General features: G+C 42.5%; 1 protein-coding gene across 1 annotated transcript in view; it reads right to left on the minus strand.

Annotated features, from left to right (window-relative positions):
* Positions 1-22,864, minus strand: part of LOC126159969 (uncharacterized) — an 80,527-nt gene extending 57,663 nt beyond the window's left edge. Inside the window, exon 1 of the mRNA XM_049916776.1 lies at positions 22,766-22,864. Within this exon, the coding sequence (XP_049772733.1) occupies positions 22,766-22,844 (79 nt within the window). The 5' untranslated portion in view covers positions 22,845-22,864. The remainder of the gene's footprint in view (positions 1-22,765) is intronic.
* Positions 22,865-23,516: the final 652 nt, after the last annotated feature.

Genomic DNA, 23,516 nt, shown 5'->3' on the forward strand with positions numbered 1-23,516 from the left:
CCAACTAATTCTTTCCCGTTATACTTTCCCAAGAGCGCGCGAGAAAAATGCACACTTCAAGACGTTCCACGACAACTTTAATTCTCTTGCGATGGTCATTTCACTATGCAGCAAAGTATTCTTGTATTGGCAGGACAAAACTGGTGACTAAATTTCATGAAAAGATCTCGCCCCGACGAAATGGCCTTTCACTTATTGTCATCGCAACTCGCGTGTCATATCCGTGACACTTTCTCCCCTACTTAGTAATAAAACAAAACAAACTGTCCTCCTTTGGACTTTCTCGATGTTCTCAGTCAATCGCATCTGGTAAGCATCCCTTCACCACAGCAAACATTCCGAAGGAGGAGACGTCAAGGGATCACCAATTTAGTAATTTGGTACAAGCGTGGTGTCGGCCGTCTCTCCAGTAGCTCTATTGTATCTACTAAGTGTTCTGCCAATAAAATGCGCTCTTTGGTTCGCCTTCACAACAACATTTTCTATGTGTTCTTTCCAATTTAAGTTGTCCGTAATGGTAATTTCAGTCGGTTTTGCATAAAGCTTAACACGTCATTATGTAGGATCAGTTGCCAGTATCCGTACAAACAAGTTACCGTCTCCAAATCATTTTGCATTTGGTTTCCATGTTCTGCTGACCTTACCAGACGGTAAATGTCAATTTTATACAGTCTAAAATGGCTGCTCAGATTATCTAGTAAAGCAATTACGTACGTCAGGAACGGCAGAGGACCTTCAACACTTCCTCGGAGTACCATAGATGTACCTTCTGTTTTACTCGATGACTTTTCTCGAATGACTACGAACTGCGACCTTTCTGCGAGAAAATGACGAATCCAGTCGCACACCTGGGAAGGCACTCCCTGGACACGCCGTTTCAAATGGTTCAAATGCCTCTAAGCACTATGGGACTTAACATCGGAGGTCATCAGTGCGCTAGACTTAGAACTACTTAAACCTAACTAACCTAAGGCCTTCACACACATCCGTGCCCGATGCAGGATTCGAACCTGCGACCGTAGCAGCAACGCGGTTCCGGACTGAAGTGCCTAGAACCGATCGGCCACAGAGGCCGGCGACACGCAGTTCGATTACAAGCTGCATGTGAGGACCGCTGTCATGAGCCTTCTCGAAATTCATAAATATGGAATAGATTTGAGATCCTCTGTCGACAACGCTCGTTATTTGGTGTGAAAAAAGAGCTAGTTGTGCTTTACAAGAAATTTATTCTGAACAAATCGCTTTCTTTGAGGTAACTCATTTTCGAAATTATTCTGCAGAATGATTCCAGTGATGTGAGGCTGTCTTTCATCGCATTACTCCCATCTCCTTTCTTGAGTATTGGTATGACCCGTGCGACTTTCCCGTCTTTAGCTACGTATGTTTCTTCGTGTGAGTGGTTGTACGGGGTCCATCGGACGAGCCTTGATGCTGACTATTTACTTTACCAAAGTAGAATATTCAACAAGTAGAAGATTAATCACCTCTAAAGTATCACTGCACTGTTATGGTCCACAACAACGTCTGAAGCAAGAGATCAAACTGGTAACTGTACCCTTCAGCATCACTCAGTACGGCTGTAAATACGCATACAGAGGCCGGCAGGTTATGTGAGGGCTCAGCATGAAAATACCACCAGCGGCTGTCTTGAGCTCCAGTGGGCAGAGTTCGGCAGTACTGTGCGACACGGCTCCGGCACGGCTGCGCCGGCCAGAGTGGTGAGGGAGGAGGGCCGACACCCGCCGTGGCTCCGCACCAGCGTTAGGAGGCAAACACAGCTCCACTGCAAAACTACGCGCGGCCAAAACCCCACAGCAGAACTAAATTAGAGTAAGGAGAGCCTTATGTGCAGCACTCAACGAATTCAGAAGTCAAATCCTGTCTACCAACTTGACAGGATGTACTGGTACCAGGAAGTTTTAGTCCCACTTTAAGTGAATAAATAGGTCGAAACCATCTGCCCACCCCAACCCCCCTGTTTTACACTTCCCTCCACTACTAAATTGGGGATCCCTTGCTGCCTGAGAATGTGTCCTGTCAACTGATGCCTCCTTCTAGTCAGGTTGTGTCACAAATTTCTTTGCGCGGCAATTCTATTCAGTATCTCATTACTTCCGTGATCTACACATCAATTCTTGTGCATTCTTCTGTAGCACTGCAATCTAAAACCTTTGTTCCTTTTCCGTCTGAACTTTTTATCGTCGACATTTCACTTCCAGAATAGGCTACACACTAATACTGTCAGGAAAGACTTCTTAATATTTAAATTTATATTCGAATTTTAAACATTTCTCTTCTTCGGAAACGCTTTTCTCGCCCTTACCAGTGTGCATTGTATATCTTCTCTACTCTGTCTACCATCAGTTAAGCATAACTAGCAAAGGTCACCTACTACTTTTAGCGTCTCTTTTCCTAATCTAATTTCGTCAGAATCGCCTAATATAGTCTGGCTACATTGTATCGCTTTTGTTGATGATCTTGTATCTTCCTTCCACGACACTGTCCATTACGTTTAACTCCTCTTCCAATTCCTCAGAAAACCCCAAAAACTTGGATTACAGAGAAAAGTCCAAAATACTAAACGTCCTTTCCCAAAACTGTTTCACTCACGAATATTAGTCCGTAGTTACGCCTTTAATAATCGCACAAACGTCAAAATAGCAGATATCGAAAGATGCGACCATGTGATAGAAAACCAAGTGGAATCGCAAGAGAAAGTGCTACTGCGCTTTTTCTGAGAACTGTCTTGAGCCGCTATTTCGGGAACCCACACACATTGGCAATGTTTTAGACAATGAAACTACAAAGTGACCTGACGCTATAGATATTGCAACTATAAGGACAGGAATTGATGATCTCTATTTCAACGTAGGGACGATGGTTACTGAAGCTAACACATGCTTCACGAAGCCTAGGAGAATATCTATGATGGATATAGTAGATAGGCAGGTATTAGTTAGTATCTTGAGACAATGAATAGGCATCATTTAATTTCGATATGATGGACGTGAAGGAATTATGGACAAGGTGTAAAATAATTGGAAATTGCGCTCTGAAGCAGTACGAGCCGAGTGAGTGGATTAAGGGCGGTTTAATCACAAAATTGCGGAAAACCCAAAGCATACAACTTCCATGTCATAACTCACTTTGCCAAGTACCTGAGAAAATTCTAATCCCACGGCACAGCTGGGGTGTGATCCAAAAGGAGAAAGTAACCTACTTCCAGCCGCTTTACGGTGTGTGGTGGAGGGTACTTGCAGCACCAGGGCCTTTCTGCGCTCCGCCGGCGCGCCCCTTCTCTGCCGCACATTCCCCTTCCCCCGCTCCCCACCCTCATCCAACTGCAGCCAGTAGTTTTCCGCGGGTGTTGCCGCATTGCGTCAGCTGCTCGGGGAAGTCCCGGCCTCTGTGCAGCCCGGGCTGGCCGCAGCGGACGCAGGTGTCTCCACCGGCGGCAGACCGCTCTCTCCCGGCGGCTGTGCTGTGTGCCTCCCCAGTGTCCAGGCTTGCAGACACAGTGTTTACTCCCGCGCCTGTCTGCCAACAACAGGACGCCAGCCGCACCCGAGTATTCTGGCTGTTGTGTCGTTTGTGCCCCGAAAGAGGCTTCCAGCGCGGAAGCTGAGCTAGCCGCCCACGCCTTACGACACAACTTTAAACATGTCCAGATAGGCAAACTTCATCTGCCGTGCGTCACAAAATTAAAATGTCAGCAAGTTTTACAACAGTATACGCAACCCTGCAGCGTTCACGGTTCATTCTGTTACCTCCTTTATACGGAAGATATGCAAGTGTCACATCTGACACACTACAAAAGCTTACAAAATTGCAATTTGTGATGTTTTTCCGATAGACAATCTGTTTGCGTGTGACAAACATAACCTCAGTAGAAACGTTACCACCGATCTGTGGTTCATCTAGCTCGGAAAGAGTTTTACATTTATTGTGAAATTTATTCCCATTTCGCGAATCCGAATTGACGTCCGCTATTTGCGAAACATGAAACGTTTTGCCGGAGCGGGACTCTAACCCGAATCCCGCACAGACTTCCATGTGCCACAAACGGCTCACGTAAATCCAGATTCGTGAAATGCGAATCCATTTCGCTTTATTTACGCAGCTGTAATCGTGAGACGAGAGTGTATGCATCTCCCAAGGGCAGTGTAATGTGATACAGAGATGGCATTGACACAGCCATTGTAACCATCGAGTTCTATTTGTTTCAGAATATCTAGGCGTTACTGTAGCTCGATTAAGGATCTAGTTGAATACATTGGAATATGCAGTTGGAACTATCGTGCATTGACGAAGACGGAGACTATTGGGTTAAGATTTCCCACAGCAGTCTTGTCAGGGCGCGAACAAGCGCATACATCTGTGACGTGGCCCACTTATACTTTGATAACGATTTGTCTCTACTTCGAAATTACGCTGTCTGCTTCGCGTGCGGTAGTTTCAACTCTCATTTCTTGCACAGAGGGACGCAGATTTCATTTCCATTCCGAGCTCAGTAGCAAACTGCACTCGTGAATGACGCTAGCAGGACAGTGTCGTACACATTGATGTCTTCTGATGTCACTTAAACGATGTGAAAACGGCGTCTTCCTTATAGGTAAAACACAGCAAATGTCGATAATTTTGAAATTCGTCTCTGGTTGTACGTATTTAAACTGATGTCTGCATATAACTACCGAAAAGAAGTATCACGTTTTTGTGAATAAAGTTAACACACTAGAGAGAACAAGACGGGCTGCATGTCGTACAGAGAAATGTGCCCGCCGATATGCAGCATGTAACACCATAGCTCTAATGCTCTACTGATTCATTTTGCCTTTTGTTTTATTTAATGTCACATCGTTGAGTTTCTGGAGATGTTGTTTGAATCGATGACACAGAATTGTATAGTCCTTTCTTTGTAAAAACTCTGATGTCATGGTTTGATTCTATGCAATGTAGTGTATCTATCATTTAAATTCTTTGTCTCATTCGGAGGGAGACAAAACTTAATGTACATAATTGTAATTTTGTTGAAATAATTTTTTGTAGAAATGTCAATATATGCTAATGTTCTGTTTTTTAAACGTTTGTTTGCTGTTATGTAAACTGCTGACCTTCACTTAGGGTTCTTAAGTTATTTCATATGTAAAAGGTGTTGTGGTTCCCCTCGGGAACGGAACTTTGTAGCACGCGCTAAACGTGGTGGGCATGGACAGAAAGGTGGAACCAAGAGTCAGTCGGGGCCGAGCTACCAAACTGTCAACTGCTCACGTAAAAGTTGTGTACTGTGCTGGTACCGAGAGAGGCTTTCCGTGGCGCTTTCCAATGCCTCGGATGGCTGGATAAAGAGCTGGAACTATTCTTGAATTGATATCCATCGTCTCCACCAAGAAATGACAGGGTCCAGCAGTTCTACCTGCAAATCCACCTACCTACATGCAATCGCCACCACATTGCGCAGCCACTGAAAAGGAACCAAGGAATAGTAGAAGTGTATGGTGAAGGATCAGCTCATTGGATGTTTTAGTGCGGACAAATACAAGGTAACTTATACTCGAACTCTTATACCTACCTCGATTTTTTTATTCTTAGTCACACAACCTCTTAGGGTCCTTCCCATGCTAAAGTGATTACCGAGTGTCTTTATTGAAAGAACATTAAAGCTCAGTGTTTGAGCAGAACTGAGTAATATAGTAAATAATGCTTGCTGAAAATAATTTCTCTATTAAAACTGCTTATTAAAATTTTATTGCCAACTTCTAAAGTGAAAGTCGTCAAAACTGAGGCTTATGAAGTTTGCTTAGTAAATGATGACAGTGCAGTCTGTTGAAAATCAACCAAAGGCGAGCTGTTGTCTTATAACCACATCGAGTTGTGTCCTACTGCAGTAAGAGTTGAGAACTAATACTATTGCAGGTTACATGTTCATACTTGTTAAGGCCTTGTTTCTTTAGTGTATTGAAATTGTGTTTAGTATGCTCTGCTACAGTGGTCATGATTAAGGGCTCCTTTCCACTCAAAGTAGTTTCTACTATTCTTGCTATTCAAGTGAAATTTTGTACAATATTGGGTTCCTCTTGTGTATTAAAAGTGACCATTAATGGTGTAACAGGAGCAACAGTTTGTCTATTGTGCTCATGCTAGATAACGATTCATAGAAAGACCACTATCAATGAAAACAATAATTTGTTTATTCAAAAGACAGTGAGGAGTAATCTGTTGGTTAATTCCATTTAATTTTCATTTTAAGTCGAAAGGTGCTTAGTAGCGAGAGACTTAATCTACGCAGAGTAACTAAATTTGCTGTGGACCATATCCATATTTCATGTCAGATAGGAATTTGTCTGAAAAGTAATATTAAAGCTGTGTCCAATTTACGATTCTACAGTGAATATTAGTAGTAACGATATTGAGAGCACTGAGTCTTCAAGGTAATAGTGTGTTTTGTTATCTGTTATATTTATGCAAATAGTTTGTTCTGATTTGGTAGCTCCAGCCTTAACGTGAACATGCTATATTCAGGTGCCAGAGTTCATTGCACTCGCGTGTGGCAAAGTATATGTTGTGTTGGTCCGTTACAGTTACTCACACCTATTTTGTTGAACAAGAATGTCAATCGTTCTCTTGCCTAATTAGGCTGGCGACCGTTTTCTTTATTCTTTGAACAGTGTAGACCGGTAAGATATTGTTTGTTACTGTTTAAATATTTACGTAATTTTGTGTTTCACTTCCGATAAACCACCTCCGTTAGGTACAACACTGTCAACATAACAAAATTCCTGTCAGAAGGTAACACTGCTCAGTTGCTTTATACTATAATTGCTCGAATAAAAATAATTTCACTATACGAACTGCCTCCAGTTTTGAGGTTATGGTATAACAGTAGCTGTATTTGACAGAAGTGTTATACGTGGCTTTTCCGGGACAGGACTATTTGCTCTTTTGGGGCATAGTACGTAATATACCAAATTTGGTATCTGATTGCACACGCTACGTACAACCGGTTGCAGTGTTACAAGCAGCCTGTGTCGGCAGCTTCGGCAGCATTTGGTCTGGACTGGGGATACGCCACGACGCTGCAGAAACAGTCTGTGTGCGCCTCGCGCCGCCCTGTACGACCGAAGGTGTACCACGTGTGGAGCAGCCGCCAACGGCACTCTTAAACCTCAACTCCAGAAAGTAAGTTGCTCATATACGAACGCCAATGAAGAAGAGACGAGATAATGTTTTCCTAACAGAATATATGAATCAAAATCAACTGACAAAGTATTGGCGCATTTGTGGACGTCACGGACACGCGCACTCTGAGAATAGAGATTGGCCAGTGGCGAGTGTCTCAGAAACAGCCATTCAGCAGCGATCCGGTAATATTCTCGCTCGTCACCCTGTCGTGACACGGGAATATTACTATCCGTGAGTTCAGCACCGCCATTCGCCTGGAAGAGCTGAACAAACTGGCACTCGCCACCCCACTGCGTGGTTCGGCCTCTGCCAGCCCGACTGCCGTCCCTCCACTCCTGAGGGCGTGGAGCGGCTCCCACTCCCTCCCTCCCACCCGCCCAACCTCAGCACGTCTCTGCGCTCAGCGTCCCGGGCAGTTTCCCCGTCGGCGCTATGCGACACGGCGTTTTACCGCGGGGGAAAATGCGCGGGGGAAGCTGTCAGGGCGTAGGCGGGAGCGCGCGCATTTCCCGCCGCGGGTAAATTGTTCGCACGAAGCGCTGTTCCACAGGACACTTTCTCCCGGGAGAAAACGCGCGGATTTTCGGTGGCGGAACCGCTCGACCGCGGCTGCTCGCGCACCGACTGTCAGCCTGCTGTGTGGAGCGCGTCAGGGTGGGCGAGGACGTCGTTTGGCTGTCGCTGTGCGCACTTCCGGTTCTGAAACTGTACGGCTGCTCGAGCAAGAAGAGGAGGAGGACACCAACATTTTCGACGAAGAAATGGCTGCAAAGAAGAGAGGAGAGTCTCTCACCTAGAAATGTTGCCAGTTTTGGAGTGTGGTGATTTCGACAATTACCTAAGAATGGATGGAGAAACTTACCAGCACTTGCTCCCCCTTCGTGAGCCCTTTACTACAAAGACGGGAGACACAGATGGCGAGAGCTGCGGCACCGCATGAGAAATCAGCACCAACATTAAGGTACTTAGCTACTGGCCCTACATACCGTCATCTGCAGCATTGTGTTGCTATTTCACAACTGGGTCTCTCGAAAATTATGCCAGATACTTGTGCCGCAATTTTCTATGCTTTGATAAATGAACACATGGAGGTAGGTTGTAAATTAAAAAACAAAAAAAAAAGGTTGACGTTATATGTAGCTGTGTTTTTCCTTCCTATGTTACAGTTCCCAAGGTCTCAGGAGGGATGGATTTACAATGCAAAAGAGTTCCGAAATGTCTCGATCATATCGACGGCGAACACGTGCGCGTTTATCCTCCCTCCTCTTGGAGAGTGGCAACTACAATGGCTACTGTAACATGGTGCTGCTTGCAACAGTAAACGCAAATTACGAGTTCACTATGGAGGCTTTGGAACCAATGACGGGATACCTGATGGTGGCGTTGTGCGAAACACAGTATTTGCAACAAACCGAAGAAAAGTTAAGAGTACCGTGTGAATCTTGTGTCATAGGTCACAAACTGCCGTAAGTTTTTGCAGGAGAGATGCCTTCTGCGTAAGGCACGATTTTATTGATCCCTATAGTCTCAAGGTACTAAATTCTGAGAAGGTGGTTTGCTATTATCGCCAATCCCGTTGTCTAAGAACTGTGGAGAACGTGTTTCCGACTCTCTCTTCCACATTCCAGTCCTTTAAAAAGTGATACAGAAAATATGCAGAATGCGGTGCCTGCCTGCTGTTTACTCTGTAACTACTCACGACCAAGATGCGGCCAGCTCTACGCACCACCAAGCACGTTTTACGCACAAAACCCGGAGGACGGTGCTTTTGCTGAAGTAGAGGTACCATGTTCTGAATATTGCCACGATTGGATGTAGGGAGCACACTGGGCAGTCGCTGGGTTTATCTACCTGTTTGCGAAGCTATAATTTCGTATTTAATACTTCTGTTACTCTCACTTGCGTATTACGACGATATGCAGTTTAACTTATACACAACATTTCTGAACTCTTCAAAACGGGTCATTTTCATTACTTTTTGTCTTGCGTAAGTCTCAAGATGTGTAATGTCAGCGGCTGCCCATGTTTCCAAAACAGTGACTGACCACCAACGGATAAGCCTTAGAGGGCTAAAAAAAATGAAATTTGCTATAGATTTCTCTCGAACATATGTAGCAAATATGTGCGCAAATGTTTTAATTCTGACGCCATTCAGTCCCTTCAGGAAAACTAATAACAGAGTAGTCTACGCCTAGTCTTGCCGTTATTGCACTGGAAATGACAAAATTCTACCGTCGTTGTAGGCTGGACGTGAAAATTTACACTGCTCTTTAATCGTGTCATTTGAACCTCAAGTAAAGAAGTTTGTAAGTGACAGCGTCACACTCGCCCATTATTTCGTAACAGAGAATGCTATTAACGCCGAAGCACGATTGCGGCAAATTTTTTGCACAAAAAGCCACACAGAACTCGAGGCGTTTCGGAGAGATCCCTTGTGCTTTGCTCTATCAACACGCCTTGGACTTCTCACGCAAATTTTAACACAAGAACAGCCAAAACAAAGCACTGCAGCGTTGCATAGTACAAAAATGTGTTGTGTCTGATAGCTTCCCTTTCATCAGCTAATCTCAAAGCAGGAGACGTGACGTCACAGATGGAAAGAGAAGTATGCAACATTTGACTTCACGAAGCAAAACATCACTACAAAACTTCGAGAATTCGCCTGCTGATAATCCAGCCTTCGCCTCAGTCTAACCGAGGTGCATGGGAGCGTAGCAGGTCTCTCATTCAGCACAGCCTTAGTTCCATAAAATTGTGAAAATACTGAAATGAAGAGGGTTGTATACAAAGAAGAATCCTGGAGATACTAGAAGGTATCAGATAGATTATATAATGGTAAGACAGATTTAGGAACCAGGTTTTAAATTGTAAGACATTTCCAGGAGCAGATGTGGACTCTGACCGCAAGCTATTGGTTATGAACTGTAGATTAAAAACTGAAGAAACTGCAAAAAGGTGGGAATTTAAGGAGATGCGACCTGGATAAACTGACTAAACCAGACGTTGTACAGAGTTTCAGGGAGAGCGTAAGGGAACAATTGACAGAAATGGGGGAAAGATATACAGTAGAAGAATGGGTAGCTCTGAGGGATGAAGTAGTGAAGGCATCACAGGACCAAGCAGGTAAAAAGACGAGGGTTAGTGGAAATCCTTGGGTAACAGAAGAAATATTGAATTTAATTGATGAAAGGAGAAAATATAAAATGCAGTAAATGAAGCAGGCAAAAAGGAATACAAATGTCTCAAAAATGAGATCGACAGGAAGTGCAAAATGGCTAAGCAGGGATGGCTAGAGGACAAATGTAAGGATTTAGAGGCTTATCTCACGAGGGGTAAGATAGATACTGCCTACAGGACAGAAAGAGACCTCTGGAGAAAAGATAACCACTTGTATGAACATCAAGAGCTCAGATGGAAACCCAGTCCTAACCAAAGAAGGGGATGCAGAAAGGTGGAAGGAGTATTAGAGGGTCTATACGTACTTAAGGACAATATTCTGTAAATAGAAGACAATGTAGATGAAGACGAAATGGGAGATACAATACTGCGTGAAGAGTTTGACAGAGCACTGAAAGACTTAAGTCGAAATAAGGCCCCGGGAGTAGACAACATTCCATTAGAACTATTGACGGCCTTGGGAGAGCCAGTCCTGACAAAACTACCATCTGGTGAGCAAGATGTACGAGACAGGCGAAATACCGTCAGACTTTAAGAAGAATATAATAATTCCAATTCCAAAGAAAGCAGGTGTTGACATATGTGAAAATTACCAAACTATCAGTTTAATAAGTCACAGCTGCAAAATACTAACGCGAATTCTTTACAGACCAATGGAAAAACTGGTAGAAGCCGACCTCGGGGAAGATCAGTTTGGATTCCGTAGAAATGTTGGAACACGTGAGGCAATACTGACCTTACGACTTATTTTAGAAGCTAGATTAAGAAAAGGCAAACCTACATTTCTAGCATTTGTAGACTTACAGAAAGACTTTGACAATGTTGGCTGGTATACTCTCTTTCAAATTCTAAATGTGGCAGGGGTAAAATACAGAGAGCGGAAGGCTATTTACAATTTATACAGAAATCAGATGGCAGTTATAAGAGTCGAGGGGCATGAAAGGGAATCAGTGGTTGGGAAGGGAGTGAGACAGGGTTGTAGCCTCTCCCCGATGTTATTCAATCTGTATATTGAGCAAGCAGTAAAGGAAACAAAAGGAAAATTCGGAGTAGGTATTAAAATGCATGGAGAATAAACAAAATCTTTGAGGTTCGCCGATGACATAGTAAAGTTACGTTGTGCAAGACGCGACAGTTGGCTGCAACTGCGACGCTGCCCCCTCCCCTCCTCTTTCACCACCCTGGCAGACGGCGACACGGCCGCAAGACGACTGGAGTCGTCGCTGTTTCCCAAGCTCCGGTCGGCGGCGGCGGATTCAAATACATAAGAAAAATAAAAATTCCGATTTTCTTGCTGTAAAAAATACTGTATGTTAATGCAACAAAGTTACATCGGCTCCCAGAGTTAGTTTTTCGATACAGATTCTCCTTTTACTTTAAAAAATTGAAAAGTATCTCTTCCGGTTTTGCGTGTTTTTCTCGCTGTGTATTACTTCTCTATCAATTGTGAGGAAAGTAAAAGGCACAAAAAATTGATGTTTGCGTATCTTACAGTTTCACATCACAGTTTGATAATGAGGTGTCTATTTTTCCGATATTCGTCTCAGTTATCCCGATACTTAATTTACCAGTAACCTACTGCATAAAATTTGAATTATGTACAGTGAAAAATGTGGTCGCTGGCTACTTTACGTATGGTTCACGTTAGGTCATACATCGTTGGCGATGAAAAGAAGCTAACATATCGAAATTATTTTTAAAGTTGAGATCAGAATGATATCGAACTCCGTTACCGAGATTTGGGCTCATATATCTCCGGGAGCGTCGCGACTAGCCGCCAGTTCTGTCGACGCGACGCGCAACGAGAATCGTGTGGTCATCACACGATAGAGAATGCATTTGTTTTGTTTCGCTGACACATTTGGACCTAATGAAACCATTTTATGTCATATTTCTCCTGTATGAGTTACTAATACGACAATTTCATTTAAAATGCGACGAAACGTAGGTTTCTTAAACCCAAGTGATCAAGCAGAACCCATTTTCGTGGTTTTGCTGAGGCATCTGAACCTGTTCCAAGCTTTCTTTCTCGTTTATTTCTCTGATACGAGTCCCGAATATTCCTCCATCTGTTTTTGCACATTTCACCTAAAATTCCAATGAAAGATAAGTTTATTAACAATAAGCGCACGCTTGCGTCATTGCATTGTTTCAAGTTCTTGACAACAAGATAGGGTTACACCTTAAACATCTCTAGAATTTTCATTCTGAACGTCTACAGTATACACTGGCAGAAATGTGGAAGAAATAATGTCCATGCTTGTTCACAAAATTTCCCCAAATTATACTTGTCAGTTTCTGCCATGCAGAAACTTTTGGAACAAGCTAAGGCAACTTTCATAGCCGACTGAGTCTTTATTCCCATCCAAATGAACTTCCATATTCTTATATTCTGACAGCATACATCGTTATGGATGACATGAACATTTAATCTTGCCAAGCTGCACTCAAAAGATGACTCCAGGATTTACAAAAGACGAATTTCAATTGTGAACTGTGTCAGACCAAAAGGGCCTTGTAAAACAGTAGTGCACTTTTGGCACAAGTTTTTTGAGCACCATCTTCTACCAATGAATTGAAGTGAATGTGACAAATTACTTATTGCAGCATACTGTTTGCGCAATCTGTTGAGAAACGCTTTCCTCAAAAACGAGCATCTATTGATTACAGAAAGCTGTACAACAATCTGGTGGTGGTTTTTCACAACTAGAAGGTATCATCAAGACACCAATCTACCGTTTACTTTCAAAGTGAAGGTATTGTAAAATGTAACTTTCTCGTTGTACTTTAGATTGTTCATTGTATAATGTACTTGCCGTTTTCAATTTTTATCGTCACAAAAAAGAGTAATGCGAAAATTGACCTTCAAGTTCATTTTCATCATTCTAATTCTACATCTGCATGGATTATACTGATTTTCATAACAGGCCTGAAAAATTTGCATTAATGGGAAAATATTATATATTTCACTCACCTGCCAGTTTCAACAGTGCACTAATTTCTTCCCAAATTCTGTCTCTGAACGTAGTGTCTCTATATTTAGGGTTCTTCAAATTGTGAAGGCAAGGGTGTTGCGAGACCAGCTCACAGGGAATCACATCCTGTGAGTGGCTCATTTCAGTTTTCCTTGACTGGCTCGACATCTTTCTGGCAGCTGTACGTCTTTGTGTCGTCCGACTTCCGTCGCAACACTGCTCACTGGTGCAGTGCTGCGGCAGCTGCCGCAACAGCCGCGCGTCGCATCCCAAACTCGAACTGCGCATGCGCCAGCAGACAACTTCTGACGTCACGTAGCGACCCGTCGCAGTCGCTAGTGTGCGTCGCGTCTTGGACAACATACCTTAAATCTGTCAGAGACAGCAAAGGCCTTGGAAGAGCAGTTTAACGGAATGGACAGTGTCTTGAATGGAGGATATAAGATGAACATCAACAAAAGCAAAATAAGGATAATGGAATGTAGTCGAATTAAGTCGGGTGATGCTGAGGGAATTAGATTAGGAACCGAGACAATTAAAGTAGTAAAGGAGTTTTGCGATTTGGGGAGCAAAATAACTGATGGTGGTCGAAGTAGAGAGGAAAGCGTTTCTGAAGAAAAGAAATTTGTTAACATTGAGTATATATAAACGTCAGGAAGTCGTTTCTGAAAGTATTTGTATGGAGTGTAGCCATGTATGGAAGTGAAACGTGGACGATAAATAGTATGGACAAGAAGAGAACAGAAGCTTTCGAAATGTGGTGCTACAGAAGAATGCTGAAGATTAGATGGGTAGATCACATAACTAATGAGGAGGTATTGAATAGATTTGGGGAGAAGAGGAGTTTGTGGTACAACTTGACCAGAAGAAGGGATCAGTTGGTAGGACATGTTCTAAGGCATCGAGGGGTCACAAATTTAGTATTGGTGGGCAGCGTGGAGAGTAAAAATCGTAGAGGGACACCAAGAGATGAATACACTAAGCAGATTCAGAAGGATGTAGGCTGCAGTAGGTACTGGGAGATGAAGAAGCTTGCACAGGATAGAGTAGCATGGAGAGCTGCATCAAACCAGTCTCAGGACTGAAGACCACAACAACAAAAAACTGAAATGAACGCAAGTGCTGCGTTTCATCGTCACAACCATGTCGGGATGATGTCACGGGTTCTGATTCACGAGTGGATTACAGGACACGCAATGCTGACACACGAAACAGCACCCGACGACTGGCTGCTTTATAAATGAGTTAACACGTGTGATATCTTATGTTACGCATGTATTAGGGGAGTTTAGGAACGGTTTGAAATTATTCATAACGTGTGTTTGAGGTGGGCAAGTGCTCTCATTCTGAAACACAGCTGGATTACAGTGTGGCTAGTTGACACCCCTTTTGAAACAAAAGAAAGTCTCTCGCACGACTAAATGTTCGACATGCAAATCTCCCAGGGCGCGCGCATGTTTATGTGGGTGTGTGTATGTTTGTGGGGCGGGGTGACATTAGGGCAATTTATCTCAAGTGTCTGAAATGTCGTCTGAAGTTGGTTCCGGGTCGCTAACTGCGATCATTCCGAAGTACTGGGTGAATGACGAGCATGTATTTCAGAACTCTGAGTTACATCACCTCAAGACACGTCAAGTTTCCAGCTGTGATACATCCCATTTTCTTAGCAATCACGGAGACAACAAGAAGAACTGCACCACAAGATGATTATTTCTACACCAAGCCAGGTATTTCCATCGCAGCTCTTCAACAAATATCAGAACAACCATCAGATTTCATAAAACCGTACTCAACATTAAGTTCAATAAACTATGTTTGGCTTATAAAATTATACCTAACTATATAACAATAACTGTAAACAACATGTCACCAGCAGCACAGCAGACAAAACGTAAGGCAGAAATCATGTGGATAAAGCAAGAAATCCAGTCTTTGTGTTCCAAGAAACAGACTCTGAATATTGAATTATACAGATTGCATATAGAACTAGCTAATCACCTAACACACCCACCATTTTTTGATGAACTAATGTACAGGGTTAGAACACACAGATACCATAATAGGCAGAAAACAGACAATCCAACAAAAGAAACTCACAAAAATGTTAAATCACACAAACACCCACCAATACCACCATCGATACAACAAACCCACCTTTCACAAAACAGTGATTAATCTAACGGACATAAAATTATCTGAACAAGAAAGCAGCCTACTTGAAAAGAGTCCCAAACATAACATTAACACAGTGGTGTCACACAGGACAGTAGAAAATATCATAACAGAAACTGAAAACATCATAAAGCAACAAGAAAGACTAAACACATCTGAATTCAATGCAAAGCTAACAAGAGAATTAATTGCTGAGGAAATAAGAAACATAATCAAAGAGAACAAAACCACCATAATAGAAAACACTAGGTCTCTTGAAGAAAAAACCTACAGAAAACTACAGAATAAATTAACACAAGAAAATGCCATCATCACAAAATCTGACAAAGGTAATTCAATAGTAGTCATAAACAAACAGGAATACATTCACAAAACATTAGAACTCATCCAAAGCAACAACATCACAGAATTAACCAGTGACCCAAGAAACCGATACCAAAGTAAGTTACAGAAAACCCTGAGAAACATAGAAACAATTTTCACAGAAACACAGAAAAAAAATGATACAGAAAAATCCCAAGGCCCCCACCCTAAAATCATTGCCTAAAGTTCACAAACCCGGAATACCCATATGTCTATTAATAAACTAAACCAAAGCCCCAAAATACCACTTAGCCAAACACACACACACTCTGCTACAGACAATATACAAATATACTGACAACAGAAGTCTTAGAAAAAGTTAGAAATGAAAACATACCAAACACGGCAACATTGGTTTCATTTGATATAATGTCAATGTACACACACATCCCAACAGAAGAAACCATCAACATAATAGAAAGAAACCTCCAACTGCAAGGAAACATACCCACAACAAATATACAAGAAATATTAGCCATACTCAGGCTCATCATAGAACAAAACTACTTCACATTCAACAACAGATTTTACTCTCAACAAGATGGACTACCCATAGGATCCCCAATCAGTGGCCTCCTAGCTGACATTTTCCTCAATCAGATGGAATAACAAATCTTTGACAAAATAGTAATACCAAAACAGTACAAAATAATATATTGGTACAGATACATAGATGACTTAATTTGCTTAATAGATGAACCACTGTCTCGCATAAAAGAACTTCATGATAACAGACTCCATCCACCCACAAATACAATTCACCATAGAAACACAAACAGATGAAAAACTTCATTTCTTAGATCTCACTATACACAAGAGAAACAACAAACATGAATTGACAATCTACAGAAAACCCACACCCACCAGCACCATTATTCATAACCAATCCAATCACCCCATATCTCACAAAGAGGCCAGCTTCAGATATTTGCTTCACAGGCTGAACAAAATACCCACAAACAAGCATGACTACACACAAAAACTGAACACAATAAAGCAAATTGCAAAGGCGAATCAATATGACGCAAAGAGAGTAGACAAAATAAACCAGAAAATACAAAAACAAACAGCACATAACCATCAAACACACACACACACATGCATACAAAGACAACTCATCACACAACAAATCAGCAGACAGTAAGCAACAAATGGCACATAATGACTTACAACAACAAGGCCACACACAGGGTGGGTAAGATACTAAAGAAACAAGAACACAGCGTACAGAACCAACAACACAATACAGAGCAGACTCGGAAGAAAGACCACCAACTCTGACAACTTAGTTGCAACTGTTGTCAATCTGTATATGTGGGCCAAACATGCAGGACCTTCAGAACCAGATATAATGAACACCTCAGAGCACTGAAAAGCAATAGCACACACTCAACATTTGCAGACCACCTGGTAGCACACAACCACCACCCAACAACTGACCTTCACATCCTAAAATCTAGCAGCAGCCTATACCAAAAATTAACTATAGATGAAAACTACCACATCCAAAAATCAATAGCCCAAGGAAAGAAAGTACTCAATGAATACACATCACTGTGCAACAAAACCCTCTTCGCTACAATAGAAGAACTATACAAATAACACACACACACACACACACAAAATATCCTCTCTCTCTCTATCTCTCTCTCTCTATCTCTATCTCTCTATCTCTCTCTCTCTCTCTCTCTCTCTCTGCCCCAGTACTCATCACACACACACACACACACACACACACACACACACACACACACCACTAAGGCTGCGTTCACACTGCCGGCCGGGCCGGGCCGGGCTGACGCGTACTGTCTCGGCTCGTGCCTAGCCAGCTCAGGCCGACGTGTAGGGCATTCACACTGCGCGCCGCGCCGAGCCGGGTCGGCGGAATGGGGGAAAATCCACTTCTCCGATTTTCATGTTCTAAAAATTCTTAGAGGTATATAAGACTGCGCCACATCGTTTTATGAACTCATTTTTTTCTTAAAAGCGTTACTTACGTCGTGAAAAAAGAAAAAGTCTACTTTTCGTTTCGCGTGATTTCTTAGTTTCGTAACGCTTCCCAGCCGATTTTGAAGAAATTATGCGGCTAAAAAATCTGATTTTTGTACACGTGCTAGTGTAACATCTTAGCTTCGTATTGAATCATTTATCTTTTCGTATTTCTTAACAGTCATTGTTAAATGATGCTATTTGTCAACGTTGTGCACTTGATTTACAGATCTTGTAGTGAAAATGTTATGTAGCGGGCAGCTTACTGTTAGATCCGTTTTAGACCATACATTGTTGCGTATGAAATGTAGCTAAAAGTACCAAAAAGTTTTTGAAATGATAATGACACTGATATCTGTCTCTGGTCACAAGTAATGCGAGATATTCAGTGGCGTCAGTGCCGCGTCCGCAAGCCACGGAGTTCGAGCGGTTACAGCTTGGTTTAATGTAGTCATATAATGCAGGACAGAAAAAAAAACTAATTACTAGTGATCAGTGGTGTAAAACTAATCACAAAAACAAACTGGAGATTTGTGATACGTTTACTGCAGAAACTGAAGCGCAATTCTGTATAATGGAGAGTTAATGAAACTACTGTAGATCGACACAGACGTGCCTTTCATTGTTCTTCATTATTTTTTTCCTTCCTTGGCGGGCTGCGCTGCACCGTCAAGGTAATCCCTACTCTTTGGCTAAATGGCTGCTAGTTGCCGAAGGCCAAATAAATAAATTAAAAAAAATCCCCACCCTTCGACAGCTGACAAGCAAGTCACTAGAAAACGCAGCTGCAGTCAACAGTTGCTCGCCTTTGGCTAGTGTGTGCTGTCGTGTAGAACAATGTCTTCACTCTTTTATTGGTATTGTTTTGACTCTGCAGTTACTCGTCGAGTTTTGAAGTACAGAAGAACTAGGAGGTTATGGATTCATCCCATAAATAGCGACAGACATTTAGGAGAGTTTATTTCTTTCCACGAAGAATTTAAAAACTATCCTGAAAAATTTTATTCATATTACAGAATGAATCATAATACATTTCAGTATGTGCTGCAGAACATTCAAGACAAAATTTCGAAACAGAACACAAATTTTCGCAGAAGTATAACAGCAGAAGAAAAATTGTGTATAACGATAGGGTAAGATTCGTTAGTACACACTTTTTGGTTTGCAGTAGAACTTTGTGCAGCATTCACTACCTCCAATTAATTGTAGTCATGCTTTTGTATTTTAAATTTCACAAACGCTTACCTCTGAGGGGAAGAGAGTTTATGGGACTCCTGAGAATCATCAGTAAGTAATTAGCTTCGTCATTTTGGGTAATGTCTTGCTGTGCCTTCAACGAAGAATCGCAGATACACTCCTTCAGAATTTTCCAACTTTTTCTTCGTTTTTCTTCATGATGCAGCGCTTGGCAGTGGTGATGGTTCATCATGTGGAGCCACTGATGACCTCACAGAATTCTTTTCATTACCTTGTAAGATAGACAGACTGATATGCCCTTTGACTCAGTGGTTCTATTTCCACTGGTAAGGAACTGTGCATAGCTCTTGGAACTTAGGAAAATCATATGACAGAACAAAGCCCGAGTGGAATTGCATTTTAATATACTATTCCCTGGATCACATGACCTTATTTTGCCAAGTTATACAAGTTATTCTCTGTAACTGTCTCTCAGGTCTTTGCATTTCGATTTCATTATTTTAATTGAAAGAATATAGAAGGATGCAAGAAAATGTCTCTTTAATTATTTATTGTTGTATAACTATGAAATGACATGGACTAAGTAAATATCTACTGTGCAAAGAAAACTGTAAAAACTTCGCCCAACACCACACTTGAGTAACACATTTTACGATTTTTTTTCTCAGGTATCTGTCCACTGGCATCTCCTTTCATGCACTAGCATCGTCATTCCGATTAGGAGTGTCCACCGTATCAGTGTTGGTGAAAGACGTTTGTATGGCCATATGGGAGTCACTTGCCCCCATTCATTTACCAACGCCAACTGTTTCTCTATTTAAAGAAATTGCCAGTGAAATGCATACGAGATGGGGATTTCCAAACTGTGTTGGATGTATAGACGGGAAGCACATACGTGTCCAATGTCCTAAACTTTCTGGCAGCATGTTTTACAATTACAAACAGTATTATTCGATTGTACTCCAAGCAGTTGCTGATGCAAATTACAAATTTATAGCTGTGGATGTTGGTGCCTACGGTAAACAGTCTGATGCAGGCGTGTTTAAAGAAAGTATGTTATATAAGAAACTTACAAATGGGGAGCTGTTATTACCGCCACCAACAAGACTTGAAGGAATGTGTCAGGAACTACCGTACGTTATTTTGGGAGATGAAGCTTACCCCTTATTAGAGAATTTGATGAGACCTTTTCCTCGCAGAAATTTGGACAACGAGAAGATTCTATACAATGATATGCATTCCAGAGCAAGAAAAGTTGTTGAATGTGCATTTGGTATAATGACCAATAAATGAAGACTACTGAGGAAGGAAATTGAAACATCCGTTGACGTAGCTGATCACATAGTCAATTGCATTTGTCTAGTTAATAATATTGTCATTGACAGAGAAGGATGCAATGTTGAAGCTGAAAAGTTTTGTAACAATGCTGATATGCAGACAGCTGGTGCCACATTCAACAGAAATTCCACATTACGTTCGAAAACTGTCAGGAACACTTTTGTTGAATATTTCGTTAAAAATGCAACTTAAAATAATTAAAAAACCTCTCAAATAAATTTTGGAATTGAAATTACTTTGCTATTTACTGTATTTTTTTGTATCTCATTTCACTGTAAATAAAACAAATAGAATTATAAAGGAAAATAATTTATATTTGTGCGTACTATCTGAAACACACTCCTTGGTTACTTCGTTCCATAATCTGGAAACTGCATCATTACTGTCATACTAGCCGAAATTCTGATACCAAATTGATGGACACAAGTTAATGTCATGTATATGTTATTCTGCATCCATTGAAGTAAGAACATCGCAAAAAGATGTCACAGACAACAGCTTATAGTAACGTGCCACAACATGACTTTACAATACATTGTCATCTGGTAGGGACACATTTCCGTCCCTCAGTGACACTCATATCTGCCTCCGTTTACAAGTAAATGCGAACTATTCAGTGGCGGCAATGCCGCGAACGCTGGCAAGCTATTGTTGTAAATGCATGTAGATTAAATAAATGAAATAAAAGTAATTTCGCATGTATCATTATAATAAACGTAATTTTTCCTCACTGATTGTGAAATGTGAGGTAACATCTTAAAATAAAAGACGTGTGCAGTCACACTTGTGATGAAAGCAGCAGGGAGACGTGTGATGCGTGTACTGCAGAAGCTGTAGTGCTGCTCCACAGGCTAGCGCCTGCGGTCGGCTCGCGCCGGCAATATTAAACACTCGGAATGTCGTCGGCTCGGCTCCGGGAGGCTCACGCCGTGTCGGCGCGGCCCGGCCGCCAGTGTGAACACCGCAATTCAAAACCATGTGTTTGATATCGAAGCGGGCGGCGGCCCGGCCAGGCTCGGCTCGGCCCGGCCGGCAGTGTGAACGCAGCCTAACGCCAAATGTAATTGAAGCTCGCGCGCCTCACCCAGCAGAACACGCTACGAAACAAATGAACGCCACACAGCCACAACAACACGTAATGGCAGCGAAAACTCCGCCCATGTTTTGACAAACTGCATTGCCACGCGAACACAGGCACATAAGTAAGCCTATTTACTTCGCCAACAATACTGGGAAGCGTACCAGAACTTCAAAACTGTAAGTTACGGAAAGAAAACGTGATACAGTCTTATTTCCGTTCGTAAATGCATAACAAACAAAAAATAAATTACGTTTTGCTGTTTGCAGATGACAAGTTGTATATTGTGTAGCAGAACAGCTGCCAAAATAAGTGGACAATAATATCATGTAACGTATGTTACTCATGATTACACCCACTTTTCGCCAATTAAGTTATAAATGCAACTTTTACATAATGCTGTAAACGACACAAATATTAATATGTTAAGAACAAATTTACAGTTAAAAATAGAAATAGAACCCACTGACTAAAGCACAAAAGTGCTGAAACATGTATGGGTGAAACAAAGAAAAAAGGTGTCTTGCATAAGGCGGAACTTCTCATCCCAATTTCTTAGCAAGCATGGAGACAACAAGAAGAGCTGCACCACAAGATGATTACGTGATACTTTTCTTACTGCGTGGCAGATTATACCTCTTAATCAGTACATTACCACATTTTTGACGTTTAAAGTCGGCCGAAGTAACCGAAATACGGAAAAAAAAAATTGCAACCTGGAATCGCCCATGGCTGGGGGGGGGGGGGGGGGGGGGGGGACTAGAGGTCCAGCGTTCCAGGTAGCCACGGCTGCTGGACAGGAGGCAAAGGCGTAGGGCGCGGTGTCGCACTGAAACTCACTCCGTCCCAAGTGATGACTTCGATGATTTTCGCATACTTGCGTTCTACGAACACTGGTTGTTTCTTTGCAGTGACGTAATCAGGAACGCGTCGGTTCCGTTTCCGACAATGTGGCACGAGAATTCTGTAGGAATCTACACGGGCACATCGAAACACCGCCCAACTGATTGTGGCGCTGTTTTCCGTTCGTTTCGCGTTATTCTCGCTCAAGTTATCTGCGATTAAACGACTGTAACGAGGCGATAACGAGTAATAAAATACTAAACACTCGACACGCTAATGTAGCACACTATTCACCAGTCGAACCGACCCTAATTTTTTAAGGTAAGACACGGGAGGAGTTTCTTGACGTTGCTCTGTCGCGAATCACGCGACAGACGAGAGAAAAGCGTGCAGAACAACACCCGCCGCTTCCGAGTAATCCAGCGGACCCCAGCCGCCCAGCTGCCCGCCTCACCTTCCTCTGGTGTTGTCGCCGAGCGGCAGGAAAGCTGCTGGAAGCCCGGCTGCGCCGTCAGAACTGGGCCGCCGTCCATCAGCCGAGCGCCGCCTCTCCAGCGACTGTTCCAGAACTGGCGGGGCGGCGTCACGTGACCCCCCTTCCCCCCTCCTCTACCGCCGCCAGCCGTGGCCTTCGCGCCTCGTGCAGCTTTTTATTTCTTTTTTCCGAGAAGCGAGCACACGCAACGCTTCCTGCCGCAGAACGCCGCATTCCGAATAAAAAATTCCGTCCGCCGCTTGACTCTACAACCGCTCAGCCTCGCTCACTCACGAGACTGAGATCGTAAGCGCCTACTTTAATACCTCGAGGCCCTACTTTGCAATTTAATGCAAACCATGCTCTAACAGTCCACCCCCCTTTTTGGTCGATACAGAAATTACCTACACAGCGCCGTATGTGTAAATCGGATACGATCGTCAAGGCTACAGCAATTCATAGACTCAGAGTGTATCCTTAAACACATTACATGCACTTCCGGCATTACAAGTCCTTTTAACTCTAAATGGTCGCCGCTTGCATTTCCCACAGTTATTTTGATTACAGTCTTGCGCAGAATGCAGCACATAGCGTAATTAATTCGTATGATCTGGCCATTCATTTTAGCGATTCAGTTGACTGTGTACTGCTCTGGTATCCATGCAAGTGCTTAAATTTTTCTGTCTGCTCCCTTGTGGTGGGCCAAGTGCGGCGGCCGCAACGGTTATTT

Source organism: Schistocerca cancellata, unplaced genomic scaffold, assembly GCF_023864275.1.
Source record: "Schistocerca cancellata isolate TAMUIC-IGC-003103 unplaced genomic scaffold, iqSchCanc2.1 HiC_scaffold_1150, whole genome shotgun sequence".
NCBI classification, from domain to species: domain Eukaryota; kingdom Metazoa; phylum Arthropoda; class Insecta; order Orthoptera; family Acrididae; genus Schistocerca; species Schistocerca cancellata.